Raw genomic sequence first — 20,242 nt, 5'->3', positions numbered from 1 at the left:
TTCAAATTAATTTATTGTTTTCAACACTTTATCTAAACTCCATTACATTATACTTTATTTACTTGACTCGTGTGTTTTGCATTCAAATTTTTCATTAAAAATATAGTGTAGTTCTAATGATACAAGAGTGCCTACTTATATGGCAGTACATCACTGCGTATGGCTAGTCGACGCGGTGGGGGAAGACATCGTCAAGGAGCTATCGCAATTGCAAAATCTATTCGCTAAATATGAGTAGTGTATTCAGTCAAATTTCTGAGTAAGCAAGTGTTTACTAATTTGCGAATTTGAGGTATAGTGTTGGCTACGCAAGACACATAACCTCAAATATTTTCTCAAAATTCACGGTGATAACTTATAATTAAGTGAGTGATGGAAAATGGAGAAAATAGAGTTAGGTGTTACTTTCTTTATCCATATTATAATATTTTTTCAAAGTGATTGTTTAATAAAATGCGATTTTTCTTAAGAGTAAAAGAATAACCGAATGATACTTTACCAGATACAGACGATGATTATGTATTCAGTGCAATGACCTCTTGCAAAGTGAAAAACTTTGATTCATTCGCTGTTTTTAAATCACCGGTAAGTTAAATGATTTGACTTAAATTCTGTTTTTCCATCGAGGAAAAATCTTACACGATTTGAATTTTAGGCAAATCATATGAACGAGGTTATTCAGTTACAAGAAAAGTTAGATAAGAAAACATACATTGATTGCAAGTCCAAAGATATTCAATCTGAACCAACGTCTCTTTCGACAAGCATCCGCAAAATCGAGCATCAAAATTTTCAATCTGTTGTAAAAATAGAAAACGAAAATCAGACTAATGACACAAATGAAAATATATTCATCGATTTTGATTGCAAGTATATGAAACTTGAACTGCAATCCTCACCTACGAGCATTTGTAAAACTGAGTATCCAAGTTATCCACAAGTTGAAAAACAAGAAAACCAAATTCAGACAAATTGCTTCAAATTCTGTCAACGCAACGAAGACTTCTACAATCCAATTAGTACACTTCGTATTTCAAACAATCTTTCATAACAATATTTTTCAATTTTGTCAATAAAAATCACACGAAACTATTATTAATTTTATTGTGATTGTAAAACAGCTTCTACCTGCACCTACTTCCTATCGGTATGTGGATAGACAGTTCTCGATCACGACGACGGCTTTCCAATTTTATATTGTTATTGTTATAGATATTAGATACAAACGATTAACTAGATCAGTGTGTGCACCTGGATTAGAACGTCTGCAATAGTAATTCTTCAATAGTAATTGATTCTTCGTAAAAATGTTTTACGCATAGCCAGGGTCGAAGTTCTTGTCTACAAAACAGGCGACTTCAGGGTCGCACAGAACGTAATAGAATCTCGCGTGTTTTATAAACTATATACATGGTGCATCTATTTAAACGTTGAATTTATAACGAAAAGCAATACACACACCCATGGAGCTCATATACTGCATATAATATAGCGCACTTGCTATGCTACGTTGCACACAAACGCGTGCTGCTGCTTGCAGAATCGATTAACGAGATTGGAGTTTCGGACGCTATGAACCGCATATTATACGCAGCTAGCGGGGTTAATTGAAAGTTTAATCGTTCAATTTATCGAGGGTTATTGTGAATGTGAAGGAGCTGCTGCTGCTGCTACTACGTTGCTGTGTGTATATGCGAGTGTGTGCGCACACTTACACACTTGCGCGCGGCTCAGGGGGGTGGGCTGAATATAGCAGCGATGATGGTCGATCGACACGATTGCGAAGAGCCGATAAAAGGAGAAAGGGAGAAAGGGCGCTAAACGAGCTAGGCCAAGTGCAATGCACACACACAGTGGCTCTATAGTAGTATCACACACAGCTAGCCGTGCACGCGCGATCATCGAGCCTTGATAAAGTGCCACGCTGAAATATATGGATGGAGTATGTACTCCCTTTTCCCGATCGCTATATAGTGTATATACACTTACTCTATGTGTGTGTGTATGTGTGTGTGTGTATTATATAGATACTGTACGTTTTTCGACCGCGCGTGAGAGCCTACGCCTCGAGTGTATTACTTCGCAATTGCGCTGCTGCACCCACCTGTCCCTAAACGCGAAAAGCTTTGCTTTTGGTTAAATAAAAAAAACCTATACTGCACTCGCACGAGTTCTCTCTCTCTCTCTCTCTCTCTCTCTCTCTCTCTCTCTCTCTCTCTCTCTCTCTCTTTCTCTTTCTCTCGATATATAGACGTGATAAAATGTCGATGGATATAATTTTACCCTTTATTTTTCCATTTTATTTTATTTTTTTTTGCTCGAGCAGCTGCGCAAATTAGCTCGTTTAACGAAGGTTTTCAGATCTTTTTTTTCTACAACAAAAGGGCTACTATTACCCGTGATAAAAAGAAACGCATAAGAAGCTTAATCAGTGTACGTTCGACTAGTCTGCAGTCGCGTAACGAGATGGAATGACTATGAAGTTTCTGAATAATAAAATAAGAAGAATCAACTTTTTTACATAGTGGAAAACGACGATCCACTTCGTTAATATTTAATACGTGATATTTTTCATGCGCGAACAGGATCAGTCGATAGCAAATTCGAAGACCGGCGCACCGAGTATCGAAAAAAAAAACTTACAGCCATAACGAAGTAATTACAAGCTCAACTCGCTGCGCCTCATCGAGCCGTGTAATCATAAGACTGCGCGCATACTCGTGGATAGAAGCAATGTAACGAGTGAGATGGCAAAATAAGAGAGAGACAGAGAAAGGGAGGAAGAGATAAGTGCACGTATAGGCGCAGAAAGTACTCGTTGTATATACAGAGAGAGAAAGAGAAGTCGTGTAGCGTGACCATTACCGTTAACAGAGGTGTGTGTGTGCGTGTGTGTGTGCCCTGTTCGTAATGGCATATAGCCGACGATTCTAGCCGGGCCCTCTCGTCCGCAGTCCTCTAATCGTAGACCCTTACTCGTAGCTGCGTATATCTATACAAGGGAGAGATTCGCGCGTGGTGTACGCTTCAACAGCCACCATCCTCCTCCATGAGCGTGAGTGCGATATCCGATCGGCTGTTTGCTTCTGCGACTGCTGCAGCTGGCGGCGCGCCTGCAGTTTCGAGGCGCGTTGAAACAAATATGGCAACTGGCCAGAACGACCGCAATTGTTGCTCGCTTCGGCCTATACGTGTGCATCGCAATATTTTCGCAATATTCTATACATTTATGGGACACATACGGTCGGAAGGTATCCTCATGCAATAGACGCTTTCGAGAGTCTTCCCTTATAGGGTACTTATACCAGTGATTGACCGCTTTCGACCAGTAAAATGAACACTATTGGATGTGCAATAACTATTGTTTTTCCTTCTTAAATTATGATCGAATTACACGGAAAACAAGATGCATCGTTCACTAAAGAATTGAATAATGTACATACAAATATATTTTTATTGTTTTTCATGTGATATTTTCCAAAATGGTCATTCACTGATACCCGGTCATTGATTGGTTCGACAACCTTATTTTTGATGACTTACTTTACGAGTTCGTTAGGGGAGCGTTTGTGGCGTAGTACTTTTTACCATAAATTATAGGTGAAACACAAAGAAAATGTATGAACTTTATTTACATTACAACTTAAAAACTTTACAGATTGCGTTCTGAATGAGGTGTTATGCTTACAGTGCTACATTTACAAAAATATTGTTATCAAATGCTTTGTTATGCAAAAAAACTATATATATTGAATAATGAAATATAAAGAATAAGTAATGATCAACTGTTCAAGCTCTATCTGCAGATATGCTGAATTCAAGTCACAATTATTTAATAATTTAACAATGATTTTCTGGATGACAAACTGGACAAGGTAGATTTTGAGATTGTAGTATTGATTGGGTTAAATTCATCCATATATCCGGATCATCTATTTTCTTCATCTTTGTATAATTGGAGAGTAATTGGGAGTGATTTGTCACGAACTCTATTGCTTCATCTTCCAAATGCTTTACTTTGTATTTATGAGCAGCTACTAGAATGTCAACTGCATTTTCAGAGGACATATCAGCACTTAAAATATTACTACACTTGATTTTCAAACTATCAATTTGATATTCATCAGCCGCAGCTAATAATTCAATAATCGTTTTTGTTTCGATTGCATTAATCTGTCCGGTGTAGATAAATCGCAACATTTCAATTACAACATTTGCAGTTGTGTCTGTTATCTTCACGAAATTTTCTTCGTTTTCCAACATATCATGTGTAAACTTGGTCCTAAATACTGGGCTGACCGCTGCAAGTACAATTTTGTGTGCTGGAATTTCCTGTTCTTCAACTTTCAATTTAACATCACTGAGTTTTTCACTAAGAAATGAAAAATCGAATTTTGTTGTATAGATTGTTTCATCTTTAATGCATATGATACCCGAATTCAATGAAGATTGAATTTGATCGAGAACTTCTAACTCGCATTGAATAGTTACAGTGTTCTCGGCAGAAACTAATTTGTCAATATTTTTCAGTTCATGAAATTGGGCCCTACCACAGGCAATGAAATTTTTGGTCGCAAAATCGTAATGCCTTGACAATTTTTGAATAACTTCTTCATCATTAACAACTGATACTGTCAATTTACATACGAGCTTATCCGGTTTCTTCGTTTTATCAATTACAGGTGTAATAAAGAACGAAACGAATCCTTCATCATCTTCACACTCGCCTTCAGGGTATAAATCGAGAAAGAAGTATTTCTTATTATCATTTCCAACACCAAATATTGGAGATCGTATTTTTTCTTTATTATTCATTTTTAGTAAGCGATAGTTCTTGATCGTCCACGTAAAAGTGCATTTATCTGAAGTAAATTCGGTGCATGCCTTTATTTGTTTTGATGACATTTTGACTCGAGTACCTGATAACTTTTAGAAACTTATTACCTGATCGAGTGAAACTCTGAGTTACAAAATTAAACCAATCGTACAAACAAGATAATATTTAAGCAGTGGTTTTCACAATAATCACTTGACGGTGTATCGGTTGATTTGGTTTCTGTTTGCGAGGAGCGACTAGATCAAAATGTGTTCTAAGCAGCAACACTTTTCGGTGGTAAATATTACGCGCTGAACACAATCAATAGCGCCAGATGTCCCAGCAATTTCAATGCGCAACTCTAATTCTTGTAAGAACGTGTGTGGAGGCACTGGTTATCTTCGAGCGTAAGTCGCATGGCATTTTCCGCTGCTGAGCCAAAAATTTCTGACTTACGCGTGCAGGTTTATATGTGTGTCGAGCGAGAGTCTGCCCAAATGTGTTGACTGCGACGATGTGACTCGGTAACAAGTAGAGAACGTAAATACAGCGCAGTGAGGCCGTCTGTAATAGAAGGTAGTAATAACAATTAAACTGACAATACACATAGGGCTGGAATACATTAACGTCAGGGTATAGCTGTCCATTTTACAACGATTATTGTTAAAAAAGCGACTTCGACTCATTTTTGTCAGTGTGTGTATAAAAATTATATCGATGAAATATTGTGAAAGATACTCGCGTTAAAAGCAATGCAAAATACTTCAAAAATAAAACTTTTATGAATTCAGAATTAAGATAAACGTATTGAGACTAGTTTCATATATTTAACTCTATTTTCAGGTATGTTGTAAGTTTCTGTTAGATGACGTATAGCTGAAGTCTTGAAAACCAAAAGAGTAAATAATAAATTTCCGCACTATATTGCGGAACTTATACTTATAAGTAAAAGCAGTTTCAAGTAAGAGCAATCGGTACATGCTAATTGCATATTTTTAATATTATGTAAATAATTTAAAAAACGTACGATAATCTTACACTATTACCTTTACACTAATATCTATGATAATATACATTATTACTTTTGAAATCATGTTCAAATACAAAGCTTTAAAATCAATCCTTACAAACTAAAATTAATAGAATCAACGAAATTTAAAGAGATCGTATGAAAGCTTAGTTCTAAAGAATGCTTGTATTTTACTTAAATTTTCAATAGAATTTTATAAGCTTTTATATAGGATTATAATAAGCTTTGTATACAATAGGATACACGTGCTTTGTATACACGACTTTTCTTTAATCATTTTACCCACGAGCTTTCGAATTTACACGATAATTTTCATATTACAAGAGAGAAATCGAATCTTTCCAGGAGAAAAGAGAGCCAGATTAAGGAGACACGGGTTCACATAGAATCGACTCAGCTGCGCACAGAGTTCGCTATGTTAATAGCATTGCTCGCTCATGTATATGGCTGATTCTTCGTGAAAACGAATAGCGACGTCATTCTTTCCCTCTTAATTTTTCTTAATAGGCTGCCAACTTGACGTCTATGAAAAATCCGAGAGTATTGAAAACCACGAAAAAAATATCGAAATTCCAAAACAGAAAATAGCGTAAAATAGCCATAAATTTTTCTGTGATGAAATCTCGAATCAAGCTTGATTAGATTTCGACTTCAAACCTTCGAAAAATCTCGTAAACTCATACCGAATTGTGGGACACGTATGACACTGAGAACAACAAGTTTTCCATGTCATCGGGAATAAAATTTTTTTTTTACCATCCACTTTCGCGGAGAATCAGCCATATACATACCTGTGCTGGTAATTATTCATTTCCAATGAAATCACGAGGCTCGAGTTCTCTTGCGGATATATAATATATTCTCGGCTTAATTTTCGTCGCCCCGAGTTTAAATATTGAGAAAGTTACGGAATAACGACGACGCTCGCGACTATATATCTATTTATCCGCTAACTTCTTTTCATCCTTGTTCGTCATATCCTATACATCCTATTTAACGCAGACCATACATATAGATGAAAAGACAGCGAGAGAACTGGGATGTATAAATGTAAAGATGCAATATCCATATATCTATGTATATTTATGTATCTATGTGCCATTTGTAGCGCGCGGCATCTTTCTCCATATATTAGCATCATTTCGTATTTAACTTTCTATTCTAATTTCATCATGTTGTAGAGTTTTCGCTCCCTCTCCCCCCGTTTTATTATTCCATCTTAGTCGTACATAATACACTTAAAGTCGAGCTAGCTGCTGCTGCTACTGGCATGGTAAAGCAGCGCGCAGGGACATGCTATATAGACTCTCTCTCTCTCTTTCACATACTCTTCGAAGCTCTACTCGTACTCGGAAAGACTTGCGCTACATAGAGCTTGCACGTAGTACGCTCCGGTGTATATCTATATAACGCTATATACGTTTTCGCTGCGGGTTTATTATTATATATAGAGAAGGCGAGATGTGGCGAGGCGGACAAGTCTCGGGCGCTCTCTTCGTCGTCCATACTATACCGAGCGTCGAGTCTATACATAGCTATACGTATTATATAATTCAAGCATCGTCGGGGGGAGAGAGAAGACGCTTGGACAATGGCGTGCGGCGAGCGCCCGCATACTGACTGCGCCGGCGACGAGTCGAGAATCAACATTTCAGCACAAACTATGAGAGCGTAGAGAAGAGAGACCAACGTGTACGTAGCTATAGCTATATAGGTATACACGGTATATTCGTTCCGAGGCTTGTGTCTCGCCGCATGCACGGGTTTATAAGCATGAGCGTAACTCGACGTCGACTCGAAACGAAAACGCGAGCTTGCGATCGCGTCTTGATAAATTTACCTTGTGCAGTTACGTGTGTGTATATCTATATAATATACGCTCGCGCATCTAGAGCAAAGGCACCGAGAGCAGGAAGAGGAAGAGGCCGAGTGTAGGATCCCATCCTTACGCTTTAGTAGTAGTAGTAGTAGTAGTAATAGTAGCAGTAGTAGTAGGTATATATGGTACGCTTAGACAGAGAAAGAGGAGACAGAGGGAGAGAGGGAGAGAGAGAGAGGATGGATGGAAGGAAAAGAGAACAGCGCGAGCGTGTATATATAATAGCTTTGCCATTGCTACCCCGACTATTGCCATGCTGCTGCTGCTGCTTCTGTTAATCCGCCGCAATGAATACAAGGGCCGGGATTTTACGCTGGAATTCGTTTTCATTACATTGAAATTGAAGCGAAGCGATCTCTTCTCTCTTCGCTGAGATTGCCAACGCTTCAAGTGATTCGTTTGCTCCTAGAGACGAGGGAGAGAGAGAAACGCTACTGCCGGTTGCACTCACAGAGAGAAATAGAGAAAGCGTCAAGACAGGCAGAAGAAGAAGAAAGCTCTATATACACAGGGCGAATATAGATGTAGCCTTGTGTATCATTGCGCCGCTGAGTTGCATCCCTTACTTTTGGCTTTGCGGCTTCCATTATCTGTCTTTCTTGTGCATATATTATTATAATAGGCAAGTAATATACATTATGAACGAACGAGAATTTTTGATGGATGATGAATTTATTTTTCTAAACTTCCACCGCAGGCTAAAGTTGAATTATGATTCTTCAAAGCGTATTGCGATCGATCTAAGCTTGTTATAAAAAATTCAAGCGTTGCTGATTTTACCGGTTCTTTATGCAGGTTTTACGATGATAATTCAAATTTTGAAAGTTTTTTTATATGCTGAATTTTTAACGAGGTAAAAAGTTTCTTAAGCCAAATAAAGCTCTGTGTTATAATATAAAATTTGTAGTAACGCTCGAATTTTAATATTTATACAGCGAAGATCAAGCCCAGTATGTAGTAATTTAACATTTTTAATAATAACTCAGAGTGATGAAAAATTGTAATATTTAATTTTAAATACAGGAAATTAGACGCTTCTTAATGCAAATTTTTAAACAAACTTAACGCGCCCCCTTCAAATTAAAAAAAAAAAAAAAAAGAACAAAAAATACACGACGTTACCCACAGACATTTGAAATAGCAGGATTTTAATATTCTCTTACGCACTCGGCACACGTACAAATTAGCGGTATGCTGCCATGGCGTATCTACTTTACGTACACATGCATATAAATGTGCAGCAGCAGCCGCCCCGACTACATTTCAAAATATTACGAATTCATGCGAAGAAACGCCACCGGAATAAAATATGCATTGACAGTTTAAAAACTGCAGCCGGTGCAAAAGCAGAATATGCAATATCTGCTGCTGCCGCTGCCTACATGTGAAATTTCACTCATACGCATATGTGCGCTTTGCGCGTCCGCCTGACCAAAGCCTGTTTCCGTTACTCGGCGTGGCGCGCAGCAACGTGTCCGTGAGAGGCCGCAAAGTTTTTATAATCCCGTGTTTTTTTTATATATAAATTGCCGGACGGGCGCGCGCGTTACAGCGATGAACATATGACGCACGAAAAGAAAGAAAGAAAGGAAAAAACAGCATATTAATCGATAAAAATAACGTATGGATCGAATCGAAATAAATGCATTTACCGCAATTGAGCGTATACGTACATATAGCCGCATAGCACGCTTACTCGCCGCAGCAGCAGCCGCGGCACGCGTGTCACAGACGTTATGCCGCGCGCGCGCGTGGAAAAAGTTTTGCGCCCGCAGATGACTTTTGAAAATAGTGCAAAGTTCCTCCTGCTGTATATTTGCCCGGCGAGTGTACACATACCGCAAGCGCGACGCAGACGCCGGTATATATAGGAAACACATAATAGCTGCTGCGACGAGCCGAGGCGCCTCTGCACCAACGGAGCGGCTCCCACACAAGACTTTTCCGCGTATAACAGCATTGCAACTGCTTTTAGTCAGGCTCGACAGCACTCGCGCGCTGACGTTCAATCGTAAATCTCGGACCAGCGAGTCCCTTATTCTCTGGACTTTTTTGCCGCAGTACTACGACGTGCGTACGTGCCGCGTGTACGCCTGCGAAGCTTCACCAAGCTTGTGCGTACTGCATGCGCACAGGAAGCTGCGGACGTAGCGTATCTATTCTTTAGGCAGCGCACACACACGCGAATGCTGTTCATTGTTGCGTTTGCGAGTCGCAAGCTCTATACATGTATGCGTGTTACAGCAGCATAGCGCCATGTCCAGTGGCAAGTCATTTATCATAATAAAGAAGCGTAAAAGCGCGTGTGCCCGAGTATCTTGTCTGATATATCGTAATATATATGAGCAATTCCACAATTTACAGGAAAAATTTTGGGCTTAGAAAGGGTCCAATTTTTCTTTTCTATTGGATATTTGAACATTTGGCTAATGAACAAATTGTTTATTGTTCTTTAAGGTGCTAGGAAGCTGGAAAAACACGAGAATAATCAGAATTTTTATAGGTATATTTTTTAGTAAAAAAACTTGCAGGTAAATTTTGGGAACCGGTCGTTTGTGTACAACAGAGTGCCAGCGGCGCCAGACGAGGTACTGGCGAGTATCGAGCTTTATAATATACATGTCGCTCTCCTACACATGCGTGACTTACACCGCTGCTATGGGCTCGATGCTAATGTGCATCGCGCGCCATGCATCCGGCACCTAATCTCTATATAGACGCGTTCTATGCTTATATTATATACAGATACACGTGTGCACAGAAAATAGGGCCTGCTTGTATATGCGTAGACTCGCCGAGCACAATGCAGAGGGCCAAACTGTGAAACGAGGAATAAATTTTCATTTTTCACGAAGCTTATCGCGGTAAATTATCATTCTCCACGCTGCTGTCGCGTCTATGGGCAGATATTGCTGTTTCATTATTATTTTTCTCATTCGTTTTTTGTTCTTTACACGGATAAATATGCTTGATTTTTTTTTATTATTAATTTAAATTTCGCTTTATCGTTAAAATGAATATTTACGACAGTTTTCGTTGATGCATGAATATCGAAAAATAAATATTGAACTTTTGCGCTCGCGCTTTTGTTGTTTGCCGCGAAATAATCATTGACAGAATCAATTCATTAATAGTAAATATAATTCGTATTAAACGAGTAAAATATATCCATTTAACTCACATTCTGTCTGAAAACATAAATAAGCGAAACAAAATTTTTGGAGTTATTTGGAATTATTGGAAATTTTATTGTAATTTTTATATTTGTAATTCATCATAGTTTATGTAACAGAACCAAATTTTCGAAATTAGAATAGTATAAACAAGAAGAAGCATTCAAGTTTCGATTTATTAACATTGGATGTATCTCAACTTATTTTATCATTAGATATGGCTATCGCATTTTGACAATACTTCGATTTTCTAACAAATGCTATGTCAAAATTACCATGAATAATGGATTGTGCTTTTTCAGCGCCTCCACCATCCGGCCTTGTGGCGCAACGGATAACGCGTCTGACTACGGATCAGAAGATTCCAGGTTCGAATCCTGGCAAGGTCGACTTCTTTTTTTTTTTTTTTAAGATTAAGAGTTCCTGTGTTATTATTTACAACATTATTTATCAACATTTACCTCCGTTTACAACGAACAATAATAATAATAATATATATTATATATTGTTATACATATCTATATACATTAGGGTGGTCCACTTTTTCAAAAATTTTTTGTATCTCGGGGGATCCATCGGAATCAGAAAGTTTGAGGTCTAAAATGAATTTTCCCGTAAACTAGAACTCAAAAAAATGATTTTAGATGGTGTCGATGGATTTTTGAAGTTTGAAAACGCGCTCTAAAAAAGAAGCAAAATCGGGCTATCATTCGATTTATTTCAAACTCTGTTTAGAGTGTAAAAATAATCTTGACAATACATTTTCTTATGTGTTTTTGTCTGCAGAATCGAATGCCGTAGTCAGTTTTGGCCTAGAAGCACAATTTCATTCAAAAAAATACACTTTTTCGATCGTTCTTTTTCGCAAATTCCGCAAAGTTCATTTTCGAGCGAGTGGCAAATGAACAGAAAAAATTTAGAAAATTTTTCGACACCACCAAAGTTTAAGATTTTTTATGACGAATCCAATGGTATAAATTAGTATACACTTTGAAATTATTTTAATGCAGAAAAATACAACTTTATCCCCAAAAACGACATTACGAAAAATTGAAAAATCGAAAAGTGTATTAGTTTCTTCCAGGAAATGGCTAAGTAGAATCAACTATGGAAAAAATTGCATGAAACTATCTGATAGGTTTTTTTCTCACCTTTCCAACGCTGGTTTCAGAAGTTAAAAATTCGCAAGATTCGCTGAGATACAGCTATTTTTGTACGATGCATTTTTTAGCTTAAATTCTGCTTCGCAGGTTTTTTAATGAATAGAGCTAGTTCAGAATTATTGAATTTAAAGCCTAAAAAATGTATATTTGAAATAAAATATGCATAAACCATATGGATTATATTTAAATCTTCAAAATGTATTTCAAAAGCTTTTAGAATGTTTGTTCGATATATATTTAAAATATTTTGCAGAAGATTTACAAAAAGTTATTCAACATTTTCTGAAAATTTTTCAACATACATTTCTTAATGTTTTCTGTTAATCTATAAATATTTTAAACAATTTTTGTTGATCCCTAAATTATTCATTGAGTTAAATTATTTTTTAAGATATTTTTATTTAAATAATTAAATAATTCAACGCAAACATATATTTGTATATTTTCACAGTAAATACAAAGTTATGCAGATATGTTATAAATAAAATAAGACACTAAAACCTCCAAGGAATATAACTAGTGCATTACTACGACTACTCGCCCTTATTGCATCAACTGGCCTTGTGGCGCAACGGATAACGCGTCTGACTACGGATCAGAAGATTCCAGGTTCGAATCCTGGCAAGGTCGATTTCTTTTTATTTTTGTAAGAATGAAAACGATAATTTACTTTTGGATTGCACTCCATTTCCGTCGTACGTATTTTTTTAGGTGGATAAAGAGGATAATCTATTAGTAAATTATTTATCTTTTCCTTACGAATTTTTTTGTTTCTCATAGAAAAACGCATATTTGGTGGATGTATAATTGTACGTTTTCCTCGTTTATGATAAAGATAACTCAGAATAGCAACAGCTGAAGTTAATTATTACGATGAAAATTTGGTTCAAATTTACAAAACATTTTTTATGCCTGTTTTCTATTCCATCTCATAGTGATGTCGTACAATTTCAACTTATTTTCATATTTCTGACCTGTATTGATATCCATTATTGAGCTGTATGATTTTTTAGAGGACCGGAAAAACAATATACTGGCGTACCCTTTGATCGATAATTTACCTATGAGCGATCAATGATTTAAGATACCTCTTATGCTATTTTTCTATGGATGATATGACCTCTGAAATACCGATCCTCAAAAAGATAATTAGTTCATAAACTTATTCATTTATTAATCATTGGGGTTTTCAAGACTTGTACTGGTGGAATTTATAATTATTCGATTATTTCTATAAATAATCTTTCTTACCTTCACTAAGCTATTCGATTTCTTCCATAACAACAATAAAAATAAGATTTAGGTACATCATATAAAAAAGCAATACATTATGTAAAGATTTCCAAATTTGAAATAATATTTACATTTTGATTACGTCGTATAGAATTTTCAAGTTTGTAAATTTTTTCAAAAAGAAATCGATCTTGCCAGGATTCGAACCTGGAATCTTCTGATCCGTAGTCAGACGCGTTATCCGTTGCGCCACAAGACCAGTTATTAGGAGGGGCAAAAAAACTGTACCCATATCCCTGATTAGAATCCCCGACCCATAAAATTGAAATACATGATTAGTTTTTTCAAAAAGAAATTCGATCTTGCCAGGATTCGAACCTGGAATCTTCTGATCCGTAGTCAGACGCGTTATCCGTTGCGCCACAAGACCAGTTATTGGAGGGTACAGAAAAAATGTACGAAATTATAATTAGAACCATTGACCCATATAATTGAATACATAATCAGTTTTTTCAAAAAGATAGTCGATCTTGCCAGGATTCGAACCTGGAATCTTCTGATCCGTAGTCAGACGCGTTATCCGTTGCGCCACAAGACCAGTTGCTGCGAAGAGGGCAGAAATAATTTACCCACCCGTGATTAGAATCGATGATCTATATATTTGAGTACATAATAATTAGGTATCATTGATTATGATCGCACAATAAAATTCGATGTGAATTTTGAAATTTTTAGGTTTCGATGTAAAATTTTTTTTATTATTTTTTTACGTCATTAAAGACAACTCTAATGCCTTTAACTATTTTATTTATGATAAGATCCACCTACAATCAATAATTAATCTATAATCTATAATTAATTATAATTTCGAACTGCTATACTGCAAAATCAATTTTTAAACAATCTTGATCCGCAGGATTCCAAAATTTTTTGTTATACTTTCCTCTTCCACTCAAGTAGAACAAATTCTTAAGAAAAAGCTAGAAAAATGGTTTACTCTCGAAAATACAAATAATGGAGAAAAAAGCCTTTTTGGTGGTGCAAAACGATATTAAAAAAAATTTTGGACCTTGCGTATTAGTATAATTAAGTATTTAGATTATATTTTTTCGGTATAGTATTTGGAATCATAAAATATTATAGACGATTCTAACTATTAAAATTTTGAAAGGGCTCGAGCCTTACTTTCTGAGGTAAAATTAAAAATAAAAAAATAATTTTACTTAAAAAACTAAAAATTTCAAAATTAAATTTCTCATTTTCGCCTCCGAAAAAGCAGAATAACAAACGGAATAACATAGCAGAAAATGAAAATCCAACTTTGAGACCCTACAGATCCATGAAGGATGGACCTATAAGGCTAAAACTTTTAGGAATTTTATTTTTTAATATACTCTTTAAGAGCGCATACTTGGTCTGAAAGTCATTTTTGGGCATATCACGTTTGATGTGGAATAGCCCATATATTAAAACATTTTAACTCGAGATTCAATTTAATATTACTTTACATTCATAACGTTTTTATTGCAATGACTAAAGCGTATTTTTTCAACGATGAATAACATCACGATGTAATTTTATAAAGACGACAGTACACCACTATATTATGTTTTACGTTATTATACGGGTAAAATCCTGGTCAAAATTAATCATAATTATCTAATTATGTCTAAGCATTATAATTCGTGGATCAATACTAACTTGAAGCTTAAATATAGTTACTTCGCATCAAGCTGTCATCAGGCCTTGTGGCGCAACGGATAACGCGTCTGACTACGGATCAGAAGATTCCAGGTTCGAATCCTGGCAAGGTCGACTCTTTTTTGATTTTGGAACTACAGATTATTTAAAATACAAAAGCTTTACTAATTAATAATATTAAATTATTATTTTTGAATATGATCTGACTCCAATTCATTATTTTAGAAAATCTATTATGCAACGTTTTTATATTGTTTTATGCATTTCATTTTCTAATGAACTGTACTTGCAGTTTAGCCTATCATATTGGTGGTATATCAAACTATACGCCAATTCAATTAATTTACTTTTACTCGAAAAAACTTGACTGCAGTAATCACTAATTCAAAATGATATGTAAGCTGACTGGAAGTCAAAGAGACTGCTGCAATAATATCGATGACTGTACTCTTCTGTTGTTTTGTAGAATATACTATACGTTTAAATTCTAATTAACGCTTAACGAGAATTAGAATATTATGATTATCATACCATTCATGTCCAAAATATTGCAAATATACAGTAATTTCAAACTTCAACGCATTGATTTCAGTACAATGCTCAATAATTTAGTTGTATTATGTTATAGTTATAATTAATTTTCGAATTATAAACTAGTTTACACGAGATTAAAAAACTGATGATTAAAATAATAAAAAGATGTACTTAAAGTTTATAGTCACTAAGTTTAAATTTATTATTTTTTAATTAAAATTTCCATGTTTCGTCAGAAACCTTAGAATTCTCTCACATGTCAAAAACTTGTTCAACAGCTCAGAACTTAAGAAACTATTTAAAAGGGAGTATTTTTTTTCACTGACATTAGATTGCATATAACTCTTAAAGTTCAATGTAAAAGTGTAGTTATCTCGCTTTTGCGGTATGCCACTGCTACACGCACAGTATACACATGTATAAGAGGTATTTCCTTTCCAATATTCCAAATGGCAATATCATAAAAGCGAATGAGAAATTTCGAAGTAAAATGAGATGGTCCGTATGCCTTCCTTTAAAATGCCACGGATATGTATGTAATACACACACACATATATATGCATAAAGTGAGTACGTATCATACACACGGAACGCATTTGGCTTTGCGTATTTCCGATCCAAATCGAAGTGCCTTTATACGAGGCCAAGAACGAGTGTGCGACGTGGAAAAAAAGTAGGAAAGCAAGCCAGACTCGCAGTGTACGTGGATAACTATACGAAAAAAAAGATAACCAATGAGAAGCTCCGAAAGGAGCGAGGAAAAAAAGGAAGAGATAGAGAGCGAAAGCTACGGTTAAGCAAACTTGAAGGAATACCAAAACAAGCCGCGAAAATGTATAAGTTGGAAGAAATAGACAACGTTTTATTCGCAGATAATAGGGTGAACAAACAAAGCCAATATAAAATAGGGAAAAGAATGAACGGAATGCCGAATGAATTGAATTCCTCGTCCGTACAGTGGAACGAGATAAATTAGAAATTGGAAAAGAAAAAAGGAGAAGCGAAAGAAAAGACTGATTGAATGCAATAACCGTCAGCGCTATTGGTGATTGTCGATAATCAATTGTTATAAATTCATGACCTTGTTTTTTATTAACTCTTGGCTCGTGCTGGTCGTAGCAACTAATCCGAGAGACGACATCCAAAAGTGTACTCTGAAATTTATGTTTTCGCTACAGAAAAATCACTCGAGCGTGCTTTTCATTAAAAATGACAAAGGAAGAGCGTCGTGCGTATGCATGTCGCGCGCAAGCAGAACGAAAAAATATCTTTCGAAACGTGAATTATGAAGGTGAACTTGCGTTATATCGGAAGATCGAGAGGCGAAAGAAAAGAAGCGATACAGCGATATATAGGAAAAAAAAGTAAGAAAATCTGCAAGAATTGCCAGAAATAGATATAGACAAAAACTAGGTGAGGGAGAGAGAGAGAGAGAGTGAGTCGCTGCTGCTGTCACTCGGTGCGTACATATGCGAGAGGTGAACGTAGTCTTCCGGGTCGTAAATGCATATCAAGTAGTAGAGAAGCGAGGGTAGGAAATCACTATTATGAATTATGCATGCTATATATATGTGAGTGTGTGTGCGTGTGCTTGTAAGAATGTGTGCACACCGAAAGTGCATGTATAAAATTGTGTGCGTGTATATAGTGTTACGTATGTGTATGTGTATGAATCGTCTAGCTCACGCAACATTGATCGCGCAGCACACGGTGGCCACGGGCTATATATGCAGTTGCGAACAGGAGAGCTTTTACACCTAATAGTGCTTCGTCACATGTTGATGTACGTAGGTGTATCTATTTGTAATATTGTAATTTTACTCTTGCAAATGACGATGCTGACTTTCAAATGATGCGAGAGTATAATTGGAGAGGTGTAAAAAGAGACTCTCGAAAACGAATCATATTTATTCGCTAGAGAGCTTTCAGTATATATGTCGATAGATAATTTTAAAATCGTCTAGTTGCACGAATTTTACTTCATTAATTCATGTTCTATCTATTTCACGAGAAAATTTAATATGAATTAATTATTTCACTTGTACGAGACATTTCAATCAATTTTAAAAATAATTCACCGAACAATTGTTATTTTTTACGAGGAATAACAAAGTATAATATTTACAGTTAATCAAATCACTTTTACCAAATCAAATGTTGCATCAAAAGTTTATAATAAAGAACAACGATGCTCCAAGAGTACTACAAATAATTTGCTGGTAAACATAACTCCGTACTTCTTTACACGATGAACTCGTGAATAGATTTTACTGCAGCGCGCAAAGTTGGGAGGGCAGCACAAAGGGCATTAGATCAGCTTTGTTAACGAAAATCCCTTGGAAATATAAATTGGGATGAGAAAAGCAATAGCAATTACAGCGAAACTATTAAATTTCCACGGATTTGTAGCGAGAGAGGGAGCCGAGTTTATATTATAGGTAGCACTCGGCGAAAGTCACGATTCAGGGTTAACGAATTTAACGGAATCACGAGGCATGCATATTTATACGAGCTCGGCATTGCCGCGCGCGCAGCAGTGAATATAGCCGAGCGACGAGGCATTATATAAATGAATATACACGATACAAATGGGCGGGCGCGTGATCAACACAAATTTACTCCGGCGCGCGCTCCGCCCGGGAGTTCATATACATATTTTGAATACATATTCGAATCGGGCGGCGGCACAAGTAGCGAAATATCATTCGATTATAGACGGAAGAGAGCAGCGCAGACCATGAAACGATTCACTTAATCCGTAGTATCAACAATCGTACACGTACGTGCGCGCACGCTCTGGGCCCAACAGCTGCAGCAGCTCTGATTCGAGTGTGCGCGATTATTATACGTATGTAACTCGCACACCCATGCACTCACACAATAGAAGAGAAGAACTCGATATATAACTACGTACACGCAGTCACTTTCAATTATCGATGAACCATTTATTTTAATAACTTTTGAGCCAGCAAAATCTGCAAAGTTAAACGTTGTACGCGCGTACGACGAGAGAAGCACCGGTTCTGACATTCAACGAGATGAATTATCGTGACTGGTCTGTCCGTGACCACAAGTACTGTCCGCGATTATTGAATTTCATTTCGTTTGCGGAAAATATGCTGGCTAGCCAAAGTGGAAGTAAAATATTAGGAAATCCCTGCAAGAGAGGAGAGAGAGAGAGAGAGAGCAGAGAGGTTTATTGTACTTTCGGTGTACCGCATGTTTGTATTTTCGAGCCCTGCGGGTAACACATTTTTTGTTAATTACTTTGAGAATTTCACAGCTTGTTAAAAGTAAACATTTCTTCATATATTTATTTCTGAATGATGACAAAGAAATAATGTTTATTGTACTCATTTTTTTTTATATTTACAAACAATATTATTATATTATTATATGAGTACAAAATTCTCTAATTATTTTATACACAATGTGACGTAGAATAATTGTATACTTGGATATTTTCAAAACAATGTCGGAATTTGATAAAACGTTAAAACCAAAATTTTTCAAGTTTGAAAGAACTGCGCAGCACTGGATTTTTATTTTCATTTTTTCTTCCGTAGGTAAACAACAAAGATTGATCAATCACGTATTCTCGTTTGAAAGTTGACGTATGGCACGCTTGAAAAAAAAAAGGTAAAAATAAGCTTGCCTGTACACGGTCTTTTTAATAGTTTACTTTTATTGGAATAAAAGTTTTATCAATTTACAATTCAAACTATAAAGTTCTAAAAATATCCTATGCAATACTTATTTACTTTACTTCGGCTCTGTTTAGTCGATGCTATCGCAGAAAATAGTGTCCCGAATAAAATGACGGGTTAAACAACTCGCAGACTCGATTAGAAGTCGAGATACCAGCCGAATAATGGCTGCCGTACGGGTATCGAGCTGGTTTAGTAAGCGAGCTAACTATATATTTTTATTTTCTTGAAATAAAGTTTATATTTAGAAATTGGTTCGTGACATGTAATTTAACAATTTTTCTTAGTGAGTATAGGAGAGATGTTATTTACATGAAAAAAAATTATAAATAAAGATCTTACAGTTTATTTTTATAAAAAGAAATGTTTTGACGTATTATACCATTTATTCGTGTCATTAAAATTCACACTTTGCTACGTTTGAAATATTCATAGTTAACTTAATTTACTCACGATCAATAAGTCTTATATTACTAGGCAAACGAATCATTTAGCGTCGGATAGACTCACCTGCAACAGAAAAAAGATTGATTTAAGATTTGTGCTTATAATGAATATTCAATTGAATAGAGGAAAATACTTTTGCGAAATTGCAATTCATCAAAATTGGCTTATAGAGGCACATTCATAGCCGGACTAAGAAAACTCCCCCGTAATTTGATCCGGAATGAAAGCTCATTTTGGCCGGAGTACATTTATATCTAGAGAGAGAGGGTCGATAAAAGAAACCACCCGCTCGCACAAGCCCCGGCAGATTGAACACTTAATTTATCTTCGGTTATACAGACGCGCGCGCGCGTTCCCGTCTTATATTATGTAAGTAGCGCGTTGAAAGAGAGAAATTTGATTATCGACGAAATTCAGCTTCGTTCGTTATCGCGCGTGTTATATTCATTAAATTTGGTGACTCTATTTTCCGAAGCCGGATGGATTATGCGATTTTATAAAGATGCGAGAGAAGAAAATACGCCCGATAATACGTTCATCTGGTGTTTATAATGTTCAG

At 36.1% G+C, this 20,242-nt stretch overlaps 2 protein-coding genes and 6 non-coding genes across 9 annotated transcripts; 4 read left to right on the top strand and 4 right to left on the bottom strand.

Moving 5' to 3' along the window:
• The first annotated feature begins 257 nt into the window (after nucleotides 1–257).
• On the top strand, nucleotides 258–1,056 carry LOC106654430. 2 transcript variants are annotated; one of them, XM_014374281.2, is made up of 3 exons: nucleotides 258–393; nucleotides 503–585; nucleotides 656–1,056. In XM_014374281.2, the coding sequence occupies exons 2-3, from the start codon at nucleotides 532–534 to the stop codon at nucleotides 1,049–1,051; spliced, it is 450 nt and encodes a 149-aa protein (XP_014229767.1). In that variant the 5' UTR covers nucleotides 258–393; nucleotides 503–531; the 3' UTR covers nucleotides 1,052–1,056. The 2 variants fall into 2 exon arrangements, with proteins under 2 accessions (XP_014229767.1, XP_023319442.1); XM_023463674.1 differs by having other exon boundaries at nucleotides 258–585.
• A 2,520-nt stretch (nucleotides 1,057–3,576) lies between these two features.
• LOC106654413 (speckle-type POZ protein B-like) lies at nucleotides 3,577–5,381 on the bottom strand. Its single transcript, XM_014374261.2, has one exon. It carries the CDS (start codon nucleotides 4,903–4,905, stop codon nucleotides 3,841–3,843), a length of 1,065 nt encoding a protein of 354 aa, XP_014229747.1. The 5' UTR covers nucleotides 4,906–5,381; the 3' UTR covers nucleotides 3,577–3,840.
• A 5,833-nt stretch (nucleotides 5,382–11,214) lies between these two features.
• Nucleotides 11,215–11,287, top strand: Trnar-acg. Its single transcript has one exon. It is a non-coding gene; the product is annotated as a tRNA-Arg (tRNA).
• A 1,331-nt stretch (nucleotides 11,288–12,618) lies between these two features.
• On the top strand, nucleotides 12,619–12,691 carry Trnar-acg. Its single transcript has one exon. It is a non-coding gene; the product is annotated as a tRNA-Arg (tRNA).
• Nucleotides 12,692–13,480: 789 nt separating this feature from the next.
• On the bottom strand, nucleotides 13,481–13,553 carry Trnar-acg. Its single transcript has one exon. It is a non-coding gene; the product is annotated as a tRNA-Arg (tRNA).
• Nucleotides 13,554–13,651: 98 nt separating this feature from the next.
• Trnar-acg lies at nucleotides 13,652–13,724 on the bottom strand. Its single transcript has one exon. It is a non-coding gene; the product is annotated as a tRNA-Arg (tRNA).
• A 95-nt stretch (nucleotides 13,725–13,819) lies between these two features.
• Trnar-acg lies at nucleotides 13,820–13,892 on the bottom strand. Its single transcript has one exon. It is a non-coding gene; the product is annotated as a tRNA-Arg (tRNA).
• A 1,144-nt stretch (nucleotides 13,893–15,036) lies between these two features.
• On the top strand, nucleotides 15,037–15,109 carry Trnar-acg. The gene has a single exon. It is a non-coding gene; the product is annotated as a tRNA-Arg (tRNA).
• Nucleotides 15,110–20,242: the final 5,133 nt, after the last annotated feature.

The sequence above is a fragment of the Trichogramma pretiosum genome, unplaced genomic scaffold (assembly GCF_000599845.2).
Source record: "Trichogramma pretiosum strain Unisexual culture from Peru unplaced genomic scaffold, Tpre_2.0 scaffold47, whole genome shotgun sequence".
Classification (NCBI taxonomy): Eukaryota; Metazoa; Arthropoda; class Insecta; order Hymenoptera; family Trichogrammatidae; genus Trichogramma; species Trichogramma pretiosum.
This window is presented reverse-complemented; position numbering and strand designations above follow the sequence as displayed.

Excerpts from the sequence above, each read along its gene's own strand:
- LOC106654430 (XM_014374281.2), top strand. The coding sequence starts at position 532 with ATGACCTCTTGCAAAGTGAAAAACTTTGATTCATTCGCTGTTTTTAAA. Across the intron at positions 586-655 it reads TCGCTGTTTTTAAATCACCG|GCAAATCATATGAACGAGGT; the intron begins GTAAGTTAAATG and ends TTTGAATTTTAG.
- LOC106654413 (XM_014374261.2), bottom strand. The coding sequence starts at position 4,905 with ATGTCATCAAAACAAATAAAGGCATGCACCGAATTTACTTCAGATAAA.